The sequence below is a fragment of the Trachurus trachurus genome (assembly GCF_905171665.1).
Source record: "Trachurus trachurus genome assembly, chromosome: 13".
Taxonomy (NCBI): domain Eukaryota; kingdom Metazoa; phylum Chordata; class Actinopteri; order Carangiformes; family Carangidae; genus Trachurus; species Trachurus trachurus.
In genome coordinates, this window is record NC_139892.1 from 20,041,159 (window position 1) to 20,058,449 (window position 17,291).

Genomic DNA, 17,291 nt, shown 5'->3' on the forward strand with positions numbered 1-17,291 from the left:
AATCTTTTTGTCTTTTACCTTAACCACCTGATAAACAAGCAAATGTGTTGCTCTCATTTCTGTTCTACCACAATAGCTCTATACAAAACGGAAGAACATTTTATCACGCACATCTGCCCTTGCCTCTTCTCTGTCTCTCCACTAGGCACTCAGGTGGTCGATCACTGGTGGTTACTCACAGAGACTCAGCCCACTCATTGGCCCCCTCCTGGCAATATAGACAGAAATCCAGCCAATCAGCTCGTTCGACATAGAGACAGACAGAGAGAAAGTGAGAGGAATAGGGAGGCCTCGAGCCGAAAGGGAAAGAGACGGACACGAGCGTTTCACAAAGAGCTGGTGAAAAAGAGCAGAGCGGTGCTGCAGACAGGACAACAGAGCGAGAGAGAAAGTGAAGATGCTGTCGTTTACCCTTTGTCCTTTCACTGTGTCAGACCAGACATCCCCTCTGTGAAGGAGGAGGCAGCAATTACCAGCTGTCAATCAAAATCGCCATGCTTTTCTCTGTGTGCTGTGCTGTGCCGTGCTGTGCATGCATGTGTGTGTGTGTGTTAGCATGTGCGTGAGCTAGCATGTGAGTGTTGCCTATTTGTCCGGCGGTATTCCCCTCCCACAATCATCAACATTACTGGAATAGTTTTAGGCTGGGGTCACACTTCACTGTACTGCCCAAAAAGGCCAGCCTGCTGTGGCTGTTGCTTTTGTCCCTCTGAATCAGTCCCATGTAAATCAGCTCTAACAGTATGGGTGCTTTTCATCGTCTTTAAGTTAAGTTGTGGATTCATAGGTTTAGTTTATACATCAGAACTGGAGTAGTCTACCCACAGTACACAATCTGCAAATGTGAGACACACTGAAATGTTCTTTGTGTTTGCATTTTTTTTTCTTTGCTTCTTCACCTCCTCTCTCTGTATTCCTCCTACCCTCTCTTCTTTCTGTATGTGAACACGTAGTGCACTACATAGTGGCATACTCTTGTTATTTGTGCATTTACCTCTAATGTATCCGATATTGAACTAATATTTGATCTACATTGACTCTGACAAGGTTAATAGATAGGAAATAAGTCTGAGAACCCAAGAGATAGCAATCGGGAAATTGGAAATTTCACTCTTATCTCCCTGTTTTCTCTGTTTCTCACATAAACACACCCACACCCATGCATGTATGCACACACATACATCACAATACCGTTTTCACAACACATAATTGCTGTCTGTTGCAATCCAAACACTGTCTTCCTCTTCAGCCATTCACCCGCCTCTCACTTATCCCCTTACTACAGAAGCTACGGTAACGTAGCTTACTCTGCAGATGTGGATGACAAAGACAACCTAACCCAATACAGACACTCACAGGCATGCACACGCCGATACACATGCACTTACGTACACGCACTCACACACACACACGGAGCAGAGTGCTTCGAAGTGCAGGCAGGAAGAGACGGGAGAAAATCAAGTATATTGATTCTGGAGGAAGTTGAGAAAGTAAGGGGGTTGAGAAGACGAGACACAAAGGCAGGAGGAAATCAGAAAGAGACAGCAGCAAAAGTGACAGAGCCAGAGACAGGAGGAAACAAGAGAGTCTAGGAGCGAGAGTAAACAGAAGGAGGAAGTATCAAGGTAACTTTCTGTGCAGAGAACAGTGACGAACAAATGGGACAAGCACAGTTTTGAAGGGATGAACAACTCAGAAAATGACAGACAGTCAGTCATATATTGTAATTTCAACAAAGTCCTCAGCTCTTATTATTTCTCAATTACACATTTATTCCCTTTATATACAGTACCTCATATAGAACCACTCCATTACATTTGCTATAAAGAAAGAAGTTTGCAATTTGTGGTTGTGGAAAATGAAACTTTTAACAGCAGCCATACAAACGAACTCACACAGACCATTTTACAGTAATGAAAATAATCACAGGCTATTAGCTTACTAACTGACATACTTAAACTGACCATGCTTAAACACAATATTCAACCACTTTCTGTCTACTTTTTTTTGCCTTCGTCAAATCTCTTTCTCTCTCTCTCTCTCTCTCTCTCTCTCTCTCTCTCTCTCTCTCTCTCTCTCTCTCTCTCTCTCACACACACACACACACACACACACACACACACACACACACACACACACACACACACACACACACACACACACAAGCCTGCGTGCAGCGGTCTCCTCAGGATATCCTGCTGTCTGGGTGCCCTGTTTGCCACTCTGATCACAAAAACAGGAGGTACGAGTGTGCGTGCGCCTATTTTCTCCATGTGTGTGTATTACAGTACAAGGAGCAGTTCCACCTTACCCAGACCACATAGGAAGGTCAGAGGGGTTGCTATAGCAACGAGCTGTTCAGGTGGTGGTCAGGTGATGACAGCAGAGAAAGAGGGATGGAGGGATGAGATGTCCTGCAGAATATAAGGACAAGGGAGCTGGTGGAAAGAAGACATATAGCCAGAGAAAATGAACCAAAGTGTAAGAGGAGAGAGGAAAATGAAGAGGAAAAAATGGAGGATACAGAAAAAGAAGCAGAGATGGAGTGAAAATGGAATGAGGGGAATTTAGAGTGAGGCGGCGAGGGGAAAATGAAAAAGCACCAAAAAACCCTCCCAAGTCTGCCAACAGCACTTCAGTGAAGCTATCACAAATCAGTCACTCAGTGTGTTTCTCACCATTCAGTCATTGCCAAGTTTAACTGCCATTGCTTTCGCGCAGATAGCAGGCCTGTCACCATAGACTCATCTCAAGGGCCTTTAAATAGTGTGCTGGCTATAAAACAGGGTTTGACGCCTGAAATGCCTGTACTTATTGTCCGCTGTAATTATTCTTTCTGTCCATCCTGGCTTTGAGGTAACCTCTCCCTAATACCACTGTCGTGGAGGAAACGGGGGTCGACAGACAGTAGAACTTACTGAAGATTAATAGGACAACTATGTATCCGGCCTCTTGGCCACCAACACAAATGCTGTGTGTGATCAAACTAAAATTACCAGAACATTCGAACCATAGTTCCTGAGAACCATAATCATCAACAGGGACAACATCATCAAAACTCTCTGTCCAGCGCTGAGATAATAATAATATAAAGAGCTTTCTCTCACACAGACTGAGAAGTTGTTATAGTTCTTATCTTTTCCACGATATCCGGGGTTATTCTTTCTTTACATATGTTATTATCAGTGTTTCCCGTACATTGATTTATTAGTGGCAGCCTGCCTGTTTTTTTTCTATTTTATTTCAAATGGCAACAATTTCATTATAGAGCTGTATGCAACACATAGACATAACCACCCTTGCCTTTCTGCGTAACTGGGTATGCAGTCAGTGCTGCGTGCATGTATGAGGATTTGAGTCACTGTCCAATCACAATATGTAATCAAATCTCACCAACCTGACCCCAGTAGAAGAGGGTCACTACTTGTTTGACATCATGTGACGCAATCAACCTGTATATTGTTATTTATTTGTCACCACCAGTTACTTAATTAAAGTATTTGCAGTGGGGAACCATGTATTAGGTATTAGTCCAAATCCCTGTTTCAACTGCAGGAACTTTGGGGTAATTTGGGCAAAACGAGTCCCTGCCTTGGGGTAGGTACTCCGAGCGGCCTGGAAAAACTACTTGAGCGGCATTTTTAAACCCAGCATTAGTAGAAAGCGTCTACGCTGCCGGAAAAAACAACAACCAGAGCAATAAAAGAAAACTAACTTGATGGGAAACAGTGCACTTTATATTGCATTTGAACTGTGGCAAGACTATGAGGCTTTCTTGTATTTCCATAAAAGTCTGTGGAGGTGTAGGTGTTAGCATAACCTGTGCTGCAGCAGGTGTTATGTGTCTGGAATCTGAGTAACCATATGAAACCTTAGAGGAAATTTAAATCAGCGGGGAGCATTGTGGTGCTGAAGTCTAGCTGTCAAATCAGTCGTCTTGTCAGCTTGCCTGCTGACAGTCAGTGGCTGTCTCAGCTGTCAGTCACTGTCCTCACATAACCCCCGCCCTCCCACCACACACACGCATACGCCCGCGCACGCACATACATACACACACACACATGCAAACACAGAAAGAGTCTTTTTTTAACAGATATGCACACACACAGCTACTCGGTCTTTCACCAACACCATCCACACCCACTCTGCCCCTCCCTAGAGAGAGTGTGGGTGTTTGTGTGTGTATTCATGCATGAGCTGGTGCGTGTATGAATTTACTTCATCTCTTACTTTCCTGGCACTTGCACATCTCACTGTAGGTAACATACCTTAAATCAGACTGAGACTCACTCACCACTTCCTGAAGTAATCAAAACATTTACTTAGAAAAGGGTATACCACCTCTTCCTTGTAAAGCTGCTTTTTAACCTCAAAGGTCTGTCTGTTCATCAGTAATGACATTTAAGGATAATTAAAGCAGAAGTGAGTGATATATTTGTGTTAATATAAGTCTTAAATAGTTATATCTTCCGACAGCAATCACTTACATAGAGTGTTTGGTCTGAAACACGGGTCTGTCAGTCACTCTGCTCTGCTCTGAGCCGAAGAGAAAACATTTATCGTATCCTACAGTTTTTATCCAATGAGGAGAGAGAACGGCATGCAGGGCTGTGTGTGCAGCCAAGGAACGCCGTGAATGTGGTGACGTAGCGACGAGGACTGTTATGGTGCGTTCAAGGAAACTCGTATTTTTCCGACCGTGAAGTGGTACCAGTTCGATCTGGTACGAGTTCACCGGTCGGAAGTTACGAGTGGCCGTTATAGTGACTTTCACCGGTAAAACAGGTCGGAAAAACACGAGTGGGTTGCCTAAAACGCTACAAAGTCGTAAGTTGTGACTTGAAGCTGTAATTTACGATTTCAAAAGCCTGCCTGGAACGCAGCATTAGCGAAAACGACCGGACCACTCACTTCTGCTTTAATAATAATAATTATAAGGCAAGGATCATTTGAAAGGTGCTTAACAAAGACATAAATGAATGAAGAGAAAGACAACAAATGAACCTTAAAGAGCTCGGACTTCTTTGTTACTTTATGCACATAATTGCAAAGTGGTACTACCTTTTACACTTAATTTACCACAAAATGTGTTCCCAGTCTGCTGTTATTCCTCCCAGAGAGGAACACTAAGAAAGTAATGGGGTATAGCCATTTACATCTATCGGATTTAATTGTTGGGTGCCAGCGGTCATGCAGCCATTGTCTCCCCTAGGACAAAGTATAGTGTGTTAACTGGAGGGAGACAATTTCAGGTCCAAGGAGCACAAGAAAAAACACCATCTGTGAAAGGTAAAATGTGAAAGATGAGAGAGAGATTGGTGATTAAATTATTGAGAGAGAGGGAGAGAGAGAGGGTAGAGACAATGATGTGAGACAGAGACTGAAGATATGTGTAAATTAATGTTTGGGTTGTGGGGATGACGGAAGTGACAGTGTAACATTTTGGAAATCACCCTGTGAAAAACCTGATGTCAGAGATAGGAACTGAAATATGCAGATAAAGAGAGAGTAGACGTAAATGGAGAATGGACGGCTGGGGAACAGAGGAGGCCGTCTCATTTACACACAGATCTGCTGTATATGAAAGTGGCAGGGTGTCCCTGATTGGGTTGTTGTTGTAGTTGTTGTTCTAGTTTGTTTAATTAATGAGGATTTGCTTGCACACATCCAGATACACAGGCACACAAGGGCAGAGTGTCTGCAAGTTGTCACTACTGACACAGTGACCCAGTCCAAAAGATGTAGGTTACCCTTTCTCGCAGGGCCCTCGGGTTTCTGCTTGTACGCGCTGGAGCTGACTGGGGCATTCACTCTTACTGACACAGAGCTGATCCTTTTTGTTGTGGTATTGTTTACTGAGTGCAAAAGTCAGGATCTTGGCTCCGTGCTTGAAATAGTAATGTAATATAACCATACCAAACAAAACACAGAAAGTGTAGTATTGTAGAGCCATTCACACTCACAGCAGTAACATGGGACACTGTGCAACTTGACTTTAGTGATTGTCAACAGTCACTATTTCCTTAATCTTAGTCCTCTAAAACAGTTCCACTAGTTTTATTGAAGAGATGTTACATTTTGAAGGACTTGGAGCATTGATTCTTAAAATCTGAATGTACTCTTATTATGAAATATTTATGGCCAGCTGAGTCACACGTATGACACACGTAATGTATGACAGATGGCCAGTAAACTTTTCTTATGACTCTTATTAATCTTAATAAACTGAAATCTATCCATCTTTCAGTTTGTTCTTTGGTCAATAAAGTTATTCGCTGTTCTTTGTCCCTCTGGTTTGGTCATGGTGTAAAGTTTAAACACATAAAATAATAATGCATCCATCCAGTCCTAAAGTCTACTCTTACTAACAAAGAAACTGGTATTTGAATTGATGGAGCTTCACACTGTCCCACTCTCCCCTGCCACTCTTGTCTCTTATTTTTTTCCATAATATTATCAGTCATTAGTAAATCTATTCCAGTCAAGTAGAATATTTCAGTGTGTTGTATACCCTGTTAACTGTGAGCATCTCAGGGAGTTTGTGTTTAGGACAGAGACTATAAACAAGTTGAATCAGAATCAATTTTGCAATCTATCGCCTCATAAACTGTAATTTTCAGGTTTTTCATCGTGACAGAAGGACTCATATTTTCTGAAAGCATCATGGATTCACTATTCAGATACTTAAACTTTAATTATCACTGCTTAATTTTCATTCTTGTGCTTTCAGGCTCTGCAGAAGTTAGCAAGTCAGTACTTAAAGAGAGACTGGCCTGGAATCAACCCTGATGACCAGAGAACAGACTACAGGTAGGTTTGTGTGCATCCATAGTGCCATCAAGTGAAGGATGTGCTTATGAGCTCCTGGCCCATCCCACCACATTTGTTTTAAAAAAAAATAAAAAACAGAAATAGGGAAATGAATTGCCTCATTAATATTCTGCCACTCTGCAGGAAAACTCAATTGCTCCTGGGACGATGAGTTGCAACAGCCACTGAGCAGCATAGTTGTGCTTTTCTCTCCAACTAGGAATGTGTATGCAGTGTGGAGGTCCTACTTAGAAGGTACAGTGCAGGTGAGCCAGTCCAGGCTCAACGTGTGCGACAACTACAAGAGTCAAGTATCAGATCCTGCTAAGACCGTCAGACTCTACAAGGAACAGCAACTCAAAAAGGTGAGTGGATGTGCAGACAGCTGGAGTTGGCCATCGTTTCCTGAAGTAAATCTTTATCGCCGTCTACAGCATCGCTCCATGCTCCCACACTCTCTTTTTAACAACTTGCGTGTCTTCCAATTTCCCTTCACAGACCATAGATCAGTTGAGCGGCATTCAGGCAGAGCTGCAGGAGTCGGTAAAGGAGCTGGCCAAAGCCAAGAAAAAATACTACGACTGTGAGCAGGTTGCCCACGCTGTACGAGAGAAGGCCGACATAGAAGCCAAGTAAGTTTACCACAGGGCCGTGCCCGTGTGTGTGTGTGTGTGTGTGTGTGTGTGTGTGTGTTGGTGGAGATGTGTGTAGAAATGAATACGCTTTGACTAAATAAATGGTGTCCTTCATGAGAAAAAATACCACCAAGAAAACAAAGCTGGTTAACCTCAATGAGAGGATGTGTCTGACTTAGGTTACTTCTTGGGGACAAATTTCAGACTAAAAACGGGTTCATTTGGGACGGCTCTTTCATTTAGGCACAAAAGCTATGTTGTCAGTTGGGGGGAAAAATGATTTTTAGGGTCAGTGGTTGTGTGTTTATGTGTGTGAAAGTTTGAGAGAGAGAAAGGGAGACACATCATCATTAAGACTCGGTGAGAGTGTTGCAAAGAAAATGCAGGAAAACACCACAAGTCCAAAAGTGCAACACAATAAACTAAACCACAATCATGTTTGGGGATGTTTGAAGTTAGTTTCTCTCAGCCTTTTTCAGATAGATATGGGCTCTAACAGATATAAACTTCTCAGATAGGTAGATTAAAATATGTCAATGACACTGGTTGGTTTTGCTTTTTTAAAATACTGTAGGCTGAAGAGGCTTTTAAATAGACTGGGTTTCTGCTTCAAGAATTCAAAGTTTTTGGAGCTTTCCAGTGTCGCAGTTTGCAGCAAAGTTTGATCCATTGTTGATGAGTGTTGTTTTCCAGCCAGCCCAAGGTAGCACTGACTTTGATGACATTTTCACTTCATTGCATCGATTGGCCAGTCAGCTCTGTTCTCCTCTCGATCACTCAGTAGAAAGTCAAAGCCACAGGAATTACTGCATTGGCTCTGTGCTATTACACATGTGTGTGTGTGTGTGTGTGTGTGTGTGTGTGTGTGTGTGTGTGTGTGTGTGTGTGTATGTGTGTATTTCAGTATAATAAAATAGCTATTAGCCTTTTAGGGAACACACAGAAAGAAAATGGTGTGATATAGAAACAATACACACTGCACATATCACAGAAAAAACATTTAACAAATACAGGTAAAGCAAGTGGCAAACATAATAACACAGGTAATACTGTAGAATTAACACGGCCTGTTTTCATCCATATAAACACAGTAGAGCAGAAAAGCAGACCAAATACGAGCACACACACACACACATGCACACAAGCTTGCTTACTCTGTCATTTTATAAGGCAGGTCTTTCTGATGCCACCATCAATATAAATAAATCATGATGGCTGGATCGTGTTGAGATTTATTGGTGTCAAGTCGCAGGCTGTTCAGGGTCAATTTATGACGACTGCACTGAATCAGAGGTGAGAGATCAGAGTTATTATGTTGGAGAAATGCCTCTGTCCTTTTCTCCTATATGTCTTACCTTATGGTTTATATACGATTTATTCATCCATCAGCGTGACTGAATCTAATGTCAATGGGGTTGTGAAAAAGATTAAACAAAGTTCCTTTTTCAGCATTTTCTATATTGTTAAAAGTAAAATTGCATATTGATTACCGGTACTTAGGGTGACCATATTTTGATTTAAGAGGACACTTGGTTCCAGCTTGAGATACTTAAAGGGATAGTTCACCCAAAATTGAAATTTCACTCATTATCTACTCGCCCTCATGTCGACTAAGGGCTGGGAGAAGTTTCAGAGTTATCCGTGGCTTCTCTGAGTTACAGGGGGTCTCGACATAGCAGTGCATGTCCATATAACGGTTGCAAATGGATACCAACTGTCTTCGTAACAAAAAGACACACCAAAAAACATCCAAATACCTCCATGCTGCTCGTATGTAATGTCCATCTTGTATTGAAGCCCCGAAATGCGAAATTGTCCCGAAAAAAATTAAATATTTCAAGCTTGTTTTGTAGCGGAAGCTTCTTGAAGCTCCTCTTCCTGGTTCGTCAAATTTGGACGAACTGGGAAGAGGACAGACCCTGGTTCGTCCAAATTTCATGGAAGAGGAGCTTCCGCTACAAAACAAGCTTGAAAAATAGACTTATTTAATTTTTTTTGGGACAATTTCGCATTTCGGGGCTTCAATACAAGACAGATATTACATACGAGCAGCATGGAGGTATTTGGATGATTTTTGGTGTGTCTTTTTGTTACGAAGACAGTTGGTATCCATTTGCAACCGTTATATGGACATGCACTGCTATGCCGAGACCCCCTGTAACCACGAGAAGCCACGGATAACTCTGAAACTTCTCCCAGCCCTTAGTCGACATGAGGGTGAGTAGATAATGAGTGAAATTTCAATTTTGGGTGAACTATCCCTTTAAATGATTCTCGGAGTTTACAAAAAGATGCCTTACACGATTGCCCATAAAGTTGGAATAATTTGATTTTCAGACACAGTCCTCTTTATTATCATAAAGGTTAATTGTGGTTTAATTGTCACAGTGATATGTTTGGAGGAGATTGATCAATAAAGTTTTGAGAAGATCTATTAGTATGCCTCGTCTGTATGGATATAAAATAAAGCTATACAACAAAATAATATCTCTATTTTGGTCTATAACCAGAGACACCAATTCAGATAGGCTTCTCACGTGTTATTAATGATACAAAAATAAAATAAAATAAAAATAAGCCCCCTGGAATGAAAAAATGATAAAAACACTATTGTATTAGAAAGTCAACCTACTGCATAAAAAAAGTCCAGCCGGTCTCACACTGTACTGTTGCAGTCAAAACTCAGGCTTCGTTTTGCACCAAGTGAGCTATGAAGGCCATCACTTCAATAGTTTGTAATAAGAAGTGATGCTACCCTGACGTTTTCTCACACACAACAAAATGTAATAGTAAGCTGTGCAAAGCATCATCAATTTAAGTACATGTTTAACAGTCCCGTGAAAAACAATGAAAACTGGACATATTCATGAATTCTTAAACACCCCCCGGACGCCCTGGACAGGACGTGAAAAGTGGACATATCCAGGCAAAAGAAGACGTTTGGTCACCCAAGATTACTGTTAACTTCTTTGCATGCTGTTTTTTTTTCCAGGTCTAAACTGGGTCTTTTTCAGTCAAGAATTAGTTTACAGAAAGCAAGTGTAAAGGTAAGAGTCTTCTTTACAAAGACAAAAACACAGAATCGCCACCCGCTCTATAGACAGAGTGTTTTAACCAAAACAAAACAAAATCTTTTCACTTTGTTAAGAACCTAAAATGGGGATTCATATACTCACTTGAAACTTAAAGTTCCAGTCTCTCTCTGTAATACTGCATTATAACGTTGTCTGTCCCTCTTTACTTCCAGTTGAAAGCTAAGAGAAGTGATTGTAACTCCAAGGCGACACAAGCTAGGAATGACTACTTGCTAACGCTAGCTGCTGCCAACGCTCACCATGACCGCTACTACCACACAGATCTACTGCACTGCATACAGGTAAATACAGAGAGAAAGTGAATGAAATTGAGCTGTGCGAGTTATGTGTGAGAGAGAGAATCCATGAATGTGGAGATTTTAGTTAAACTGTGTATTTGTATCAAATAGTATCCGGCCAGCAGGAGATTACTTTGTTATTCTGTAACCACATTTCCCCGTCACTACAACCAGAACTGATTTAAGAATCTCAAACACTGATAATACCCTGAGGGATTCTCCAGGAGCGAGGAAACATTTTCTGGTTCCAAAATTCAAAGTGAGGAGTTACTTTGAATCAAAGCTCAATTTAGGGTAAAATGTCCTCCTTTTATCAGTGCACAAAGTCACTCTCCCTTTCAGTCCTGGTGAACTAGTTGGATGAGGAAAGCACACATGAAAAAGTGATGATTTCACAGTCTTGAGTCTTCAAAGAGAGAACTCTGGATTTATGATTTGAAAGGGGCTTATGAGAAGAAAAAATCCTGCAAAATGAGCCATCCTGATGTCTGCTCTTACCAAATCAACAGTAGGCATGAAATTATAATTTTCACATTGTTGAATGAACTGCACCAATGCCAGAGGGAAGCTTATCACGCAGCTTTGAGGTGGCATAAACACTATTTTGTTGATAGAATACAAAAAGGTCATCAAAGGATAGATGCAAATAACTTTGCAGCATCAGTGATGTTTTCATTTTCTGTGTGCATCGAGTATGCGGGCCACGTAATCAGATGAGACGCCTTCATATGACATGCTTCTGTGCATCACAGTGAACTTAAATGTGCTTGTTTTTGTGTTGATGTGGTTGTGGGGTGTAGGTTGGTTACATGGTTTTTCATTAGGGTGCTCAAAGTATAAAGTTGAGACACGGTAGCGAATTCAGTGTCTGTGTTTGCAAAGCTGCTGTTTGTTTGTGCAAACACCATGTTCCATCTGGCACAACATGACCTTTCTAGCTTATAGAGAGAGAATAGAAATACGAGTTAGTAGAAATTAGACTAAATCAATGTAAATAAATCCAGGTCTGAAAATGATTTCTGCTCACTAACACAGGTTGCCCACAAAGAACCTATGATGGAATATGGATTAATGGCTTTATCTGAGAATAATCTTATCATTAGCATGCATGCATGCAAACACACACACACACACACACACACACACACACACACACACACACACACACACACACACACACACACACACACACACATGGACACACACATGCACACAGACATCACATATTTCTACAGTGAAGTAAGTCGCATATATCCTCTGTCTCCATGTTTCTTTTTCTCCTACTCCCTCTATCTCATATACTCTGCCTGGGGCATGTGTACGCATCTATACTATGAGGCCATTCTGAATAATAGATCCTTAGCTCCTTGTGACAGAAGGACAGGACTGCAGGGAAACATGCACATACACAAATATGTGCACGCAAACTCACAAACAGAATGAGGGACATTGCTGGAGGGAGGCAATCTGCTCGTCCTCTCGGTCCTCTCCGCAGTTTGGGAGTTTGCAGTGTTTACAGGTCTTCACCTGAAAGTCAGCGATAACAGCACGCCTCAGAGAGAGAGAGAGAGCAAAGTCTGCGTCACCAGAAAGTCTGTGCTCTTTTCAAAGGCTTGAGATGTCTCTCTTGTCACTGAGGTACATCCAGAAACACAGCCAGGACAGCAGCAACAGTGGCAGACATTGATCATAGTTGAAAGCAAAGAAAATTATAGTGAATATACAATATAGTTTTGGCAGCACTACAACATCTGCCGTGCCCTCAGTGCAATATTACATCTTATTTTAGAGCACGATTATCAGTTAAGGCCAATGACAGTCAAAAGAATGGGTTTGTGGGAATGATGAAGGAGGAGACTTTCAATTGATAGCTTTGTTTACATCAGGGGTCCACTTTATAAATAGTGACTGTGCTGAGGACTCTAGCAGGACGCAGCAGTAACATGCATCTTATACTGAACGGTTCTGTCCTTGTCAATGCGACAGTAGCAGTGAAAGGGCAGAGGAAGAACAGACTGCTCCACGTCTCCCTCTGCTGTTGGCAGCCACTGCTGTTAGTACTGTCTATTGCAAAAGTGCCCTGCTAGACTCACAAAAGTGCCCTGCTAGACACACACACACACACACACACACACACACACACACACACACACACACACACACACACACACACACACACACACACACACACACACACACACAATTGCTTTTACACTTCCACCTCTGCTCTGCTGCACTATTAGGATCTCCGTCCTGCACTTATTGTTCAGACTGATGCAGTCATTCAATCCGATTGCACATACACATACACATACACATACACATACACATACACATACACACGCTGACCACGAAATGGGGATGGGGCTTTTTCTGGAAGCTGACTCACTTCTTTTCAACACTACCGTAAATGGATGAAAAGAGGAGGGGAGGAAGGGAAGAAAGGGGAAGGAGGAAATGAGCAGAATGATGGGGGAACATTTAGAGAGAAGTCAGCCAACAACCCACCCTTAATGACATAATTTCCCTGTCAATATCCCATTGTTTAATAAGTCCGTGTTTCGTGTGTGCAGTTGTGGGGTTATATTTAAAAACATGTTTGTGTATGTAAGAGAAACAGTCAGTTTGTAGATGTTTGGGGGAAGGTTGCATTGTGGCCTAAAACATCCCCTGACCGGCACACAGTGTATCCAGTTTTTCTGAGAGAGTGTGAGCTCCTCTGGCCAGAGGAGTGTGTGTGTGTGTGTGTGTGTGTGTGTGTGTGTGTGTGTGTGTGTGTGTGTGTGTGTGTGTGTGTGTGTGTGTGTGTGTGTGTGTGTGTGTGTGTGTGTGCGTGTGTGCGTGTGTGCGTGTGCGCGTGTGTGTGTGTGTGAGTGAGTCTGTGGTCTCTGTGTTTTGTTGAATTGGAATCTGAACCCCTTCACCTTCCCCTGCAGCTGTGAGAACACAATCCAAAGAACACTTCTACACTTCTTACAAACACACACACGCGCTTCTCCCATACACTCATTTTTCAGTCTGTCTCGCTTTCTTGCTCTCACCCACTTCTGCCTTTTATACCATTTCAAATACTCACTCTCCTCTTCCTCCTCCTCCTCCTCCTCCTCTCCATTAGCCTCTCTTTCTCTCTGTCTCGTTCCTCTCTGTCTGATCTGTCTGTTGGCAGTGTGGCCTACAGCTTGGCAGCACCGCCGCAGCTCCCACTGTAGAAGAGCTGCTCATTTGGACTCCATACTTCATTAAAATGTCCTCATATCGGTGCATCGGAACATTAATGATAAGAACTGTCAAATGAAAACATCTGCTTGGTTTCTGTCTTTCCTTTGACTTCGTGCCAACCCACTCTTGCCGCTCATTGTTTGTCTCACTCCATCTCTTCTCTACTTCCATTTCTTTTCTTTATCGGTTTGATTTAATTCATAAAAAAAGATCAGTGTGAGAAAAGTATGTTTTTTCAGGGAATAAATATGATGTCACAAAGCTCTACTGAGTAATAAGAACAATAACAGGATAGAGGAAGCATAGTAAAGCTCTGCATCATAAGACTATGAGTTGACTGTTCTCGTCTCCAAACATAGATTTATGTCTTTGTAAACTAAACACTTTATAAACTTTGTAAACAAAAATTTGAATAGCCATTCACTTGTCCCATGCCTTAAGGACAAATACTGTTAAAACTACCGCTCTCTTGTTTAGACCTTGCCTTATGTAAACAAGCTACTGCCCCTTTATAACCTACGAAGCATAGAAGGTGAAGTGTTACTCTAGGCTCAAAAACAACAGGAACAGGAAGGACACAACTAAGCATTGTTACGCTACGGTCAGGCTCCCGGTTATAGGATAGATGAGGTTAAATGATTGCTGGATGTTTGATGATGAGAAATAAAGCTCTGCTGTCTGCGGTGGTGTGAAAATTCAATGGCCCGTCACGTCGTACAGACTGTAGGATAAAAATGAGTATTTGCTCAGGCATTTGTAGTAACTGGCTTTCATTCAGCTCCTCTTTGACCTCCTTTCTCTCCTCTGTCTTTTTTTCATCCTTGGTGTCTCCTCCTGATTCCCGTGCACTCTCTATTTCATTAGACAGATTACATTGAATTAATCCTTTCTTCACGGTAACTCTCACGGACTCTCTCTGTCCTCCAGGCCTTGGATGGCAGGATCTATGAGCATGTGAAAGACTACCTGGTGGCGCTGTGTCGCACCGAGCTAGAGGCCTCCCAAGCTACACACAACACCTTCCAGTTCCTGTTGGACAAATCCACCAGGGTGAGTCAGTTGTGGTGAGAGACTGTGCTCATTTATAACTTGTAGAGATACTGAGGTTTTTTTTCTCAAAAATAGATCCTATGGCATTGATAGATACTATCACTCTTTTTTCACATAATAACCTCATGAAAATGTGTATTTTGTATAAAGACTGTGTATTTCTTTGTTGAAATGGAACTTCTAGACATTTTATTTGTGATAGCAATGCACATTATTTCTGACAGAGAGTGGGGCGCATTCAGCATTTACAGTAAAAAAAAAAAAAATCACAAACCAGTGTCAAGAAATATCTAAGGAAATCAACTTCAAAATGCAGAAACGAATGTGTCAGAAACAATGAGACATGCAGATGATAAATGCCAAACATTTTGCGCACGGCTGTTTCTTGTTTCTGTTTTGTGTCTTCATAAAAACTTGCTCCAAAAGAAATTGAAATACAAAGGCAAAATAATGCAACCAAAAATGACACCCTGTCTGATTCTCATCAACGGTCTGTGTGTGTGTTCAGGCACGATAGCAGGATTCTCAATATACCATCACTTCACTCTGTGATATTCAAAGCATCAAACCCCCAAAATCTTTGTATGAATATGAAATACTTACCCACTGTCGGTAGGAAACGTGGGTGTAAAGCGGCTGTGCTCAGTGTGGATCCACTGAAGTTATGTGGTTTTCCAATATTGACAAATTTTCACAGCAGGAAAGCCGCATGCAAAAGGCGCCAGATTGACTTTCTCTCCTCCTCCTTCTCTCTCTTTTCCTCAGATAATACAAGAGTTCAACCAGCAGTTGTTCATGCAGGAGAATCCAGTCTTTCACAAAGCACACGACTTCCAGTTCCAGCCTAGTGAATGTGACACGGTGAGACACACACAGCTGCACATGACGCGTCCACTCCGCTCATATCCATACGCAAGCAGCACTGAGCTATTGAGCTTTGAGTAGCTTGATCTTGGAAGTTGTATTGTTTGTATATGAACCTGTTCACACACAGCAGGACAGTCCATTTATTGCTCCCGTGCTGTTTCTGCCAAACGCACACACAATCACACACACATATACACATACACAGACACAGCGGCTCCAGTTGTGAGTTCATCTCAGTCACTGAAACAGAATTTATGCACCTTCATCATCATCATCTGCAGAGAATGCCATTAATACATCTGGGACTCAGAGGCTTGAAATCAAAGAGACAAAGCTCTGATCATTCCTTTTCTCCAGGGAGATGCTTTGCTCTTTTGTCTTGAGCCTTTGGAGAATTTATTCTACGTTAACAATTCAGGACGGAGTTGTCCACTTAACTAGTCCGTCTACTGATTGCATAGCAGCATCAATGTACTCTGTGTTCTAATTCTTGTCATTTTAATACCAAATGTTGCGTGTGTACACTGGGAGCTTCTCTTTTTTAGTTCTAGATGGTGTTTTATCGTGTAGACATCTTTTCAAATCAAGTTGTTGCTGAATGTTAAAAATGTTTCAAATTGTAGTGGATTGATCAGAGTCAGTTTGATCAGCCGTGGGCATCGTGTTGTCCCATTCCTCCAAAGACTTGTTAAGTATTGCTGGCTAAACAAGAGATGTCTCCCAGTGGACACTGGTCCTAATTCCACTTTACAGAAGCTCTCCTTCTCTCCTGTGTCTGAGTCATTTTGTGCTCTCCTTGTTTCTCAGCTTCTATCTCTTTCACTCTGTCACTGTGCCAGTTTCTGTTTCCCTCTCCGATCTTTTTTTCTTTCTTTCTGGGATTCTGACATTTCTCTGTGTAACCATGTGCTGTTCCTTCCTTGTGTCTCCCTGATCCTGTTCAACCTTTGCTAACACTTTTCCCTGAACTTTTTTCCATTAACTCCTCCTTGTATTTGTGTGTCTGTGTGCTTGCTGCTGCTGCTGTCGGGTGCGTGCGTGTGTGCGGGTCACTTGCCTGGGTGTATGTGTGTGTGCCAGACTCTGAGCTCGGTGCAGCAGTTGGTGGACATTGAGCCGTCGCCCGTCAGTGCCATGAGAATGACCCTGGCACAGGTAGTCTTAACTGTTGTAAACATCCCCATCATCATCCCTGACACAAACCATGGATCATCTTTTCCATTCATATCCTTATACAGCTATCTCTGCTGGTGTTACTGATACTTAAGGAAGCATTTAGTTTACTTAATAATGCATTTCAACCCTAAGAAGAGAGACAACTTTGCACGACACTGGTT

The 17,291-nt window shown here is 42.0% G+C and overlaps 1 protein-coding gene across 1 annotated transcript in view; it reads left to right on the forward strand.

Moving 5' to 3' along the window:
* fchsd2 (FCH and double SH3 domains 2) overlaps nt 1–17,291 on the forward strand; it is a gene marked incomplete at its 3' end in the record, with an annotated part of 72,190 nt that overhangs the window by 35,522 nt on the left and 19,377 nt on the right. Inside the window, exons 4-11 of the mRNA XM_083984631.1 lie at nt 6,731–6,810; nt 7,031–7,175; nt 7,309–7,442; nt 10,438–10,492; nt 10,693–10,821; nt 14,965–15,087; nt 15,853–15,948; nt 17,035–17,109. Of these exons, the coding sequence (XP_083840757.1) occupies nt 6,731–6,810; nt 7,031–7,175; nt 7,309–7,442; nt 10,438–10,492; nt 10,693–10,821; nt 14,965–15,087; nt 15,853–15,948; nt 17,035–17,109 (837 nt within the window). The remainder of the gene's footprint in view (nt 1–6,730; nt 6,811–7,030; nt 7,176–7,308; nt 7,443–10,437; nt 10,493–10,692; nt 10,822–14,964; nt 15,088–15,852; nt 15,949–17,034; nt 17,110–17,291) is intronic.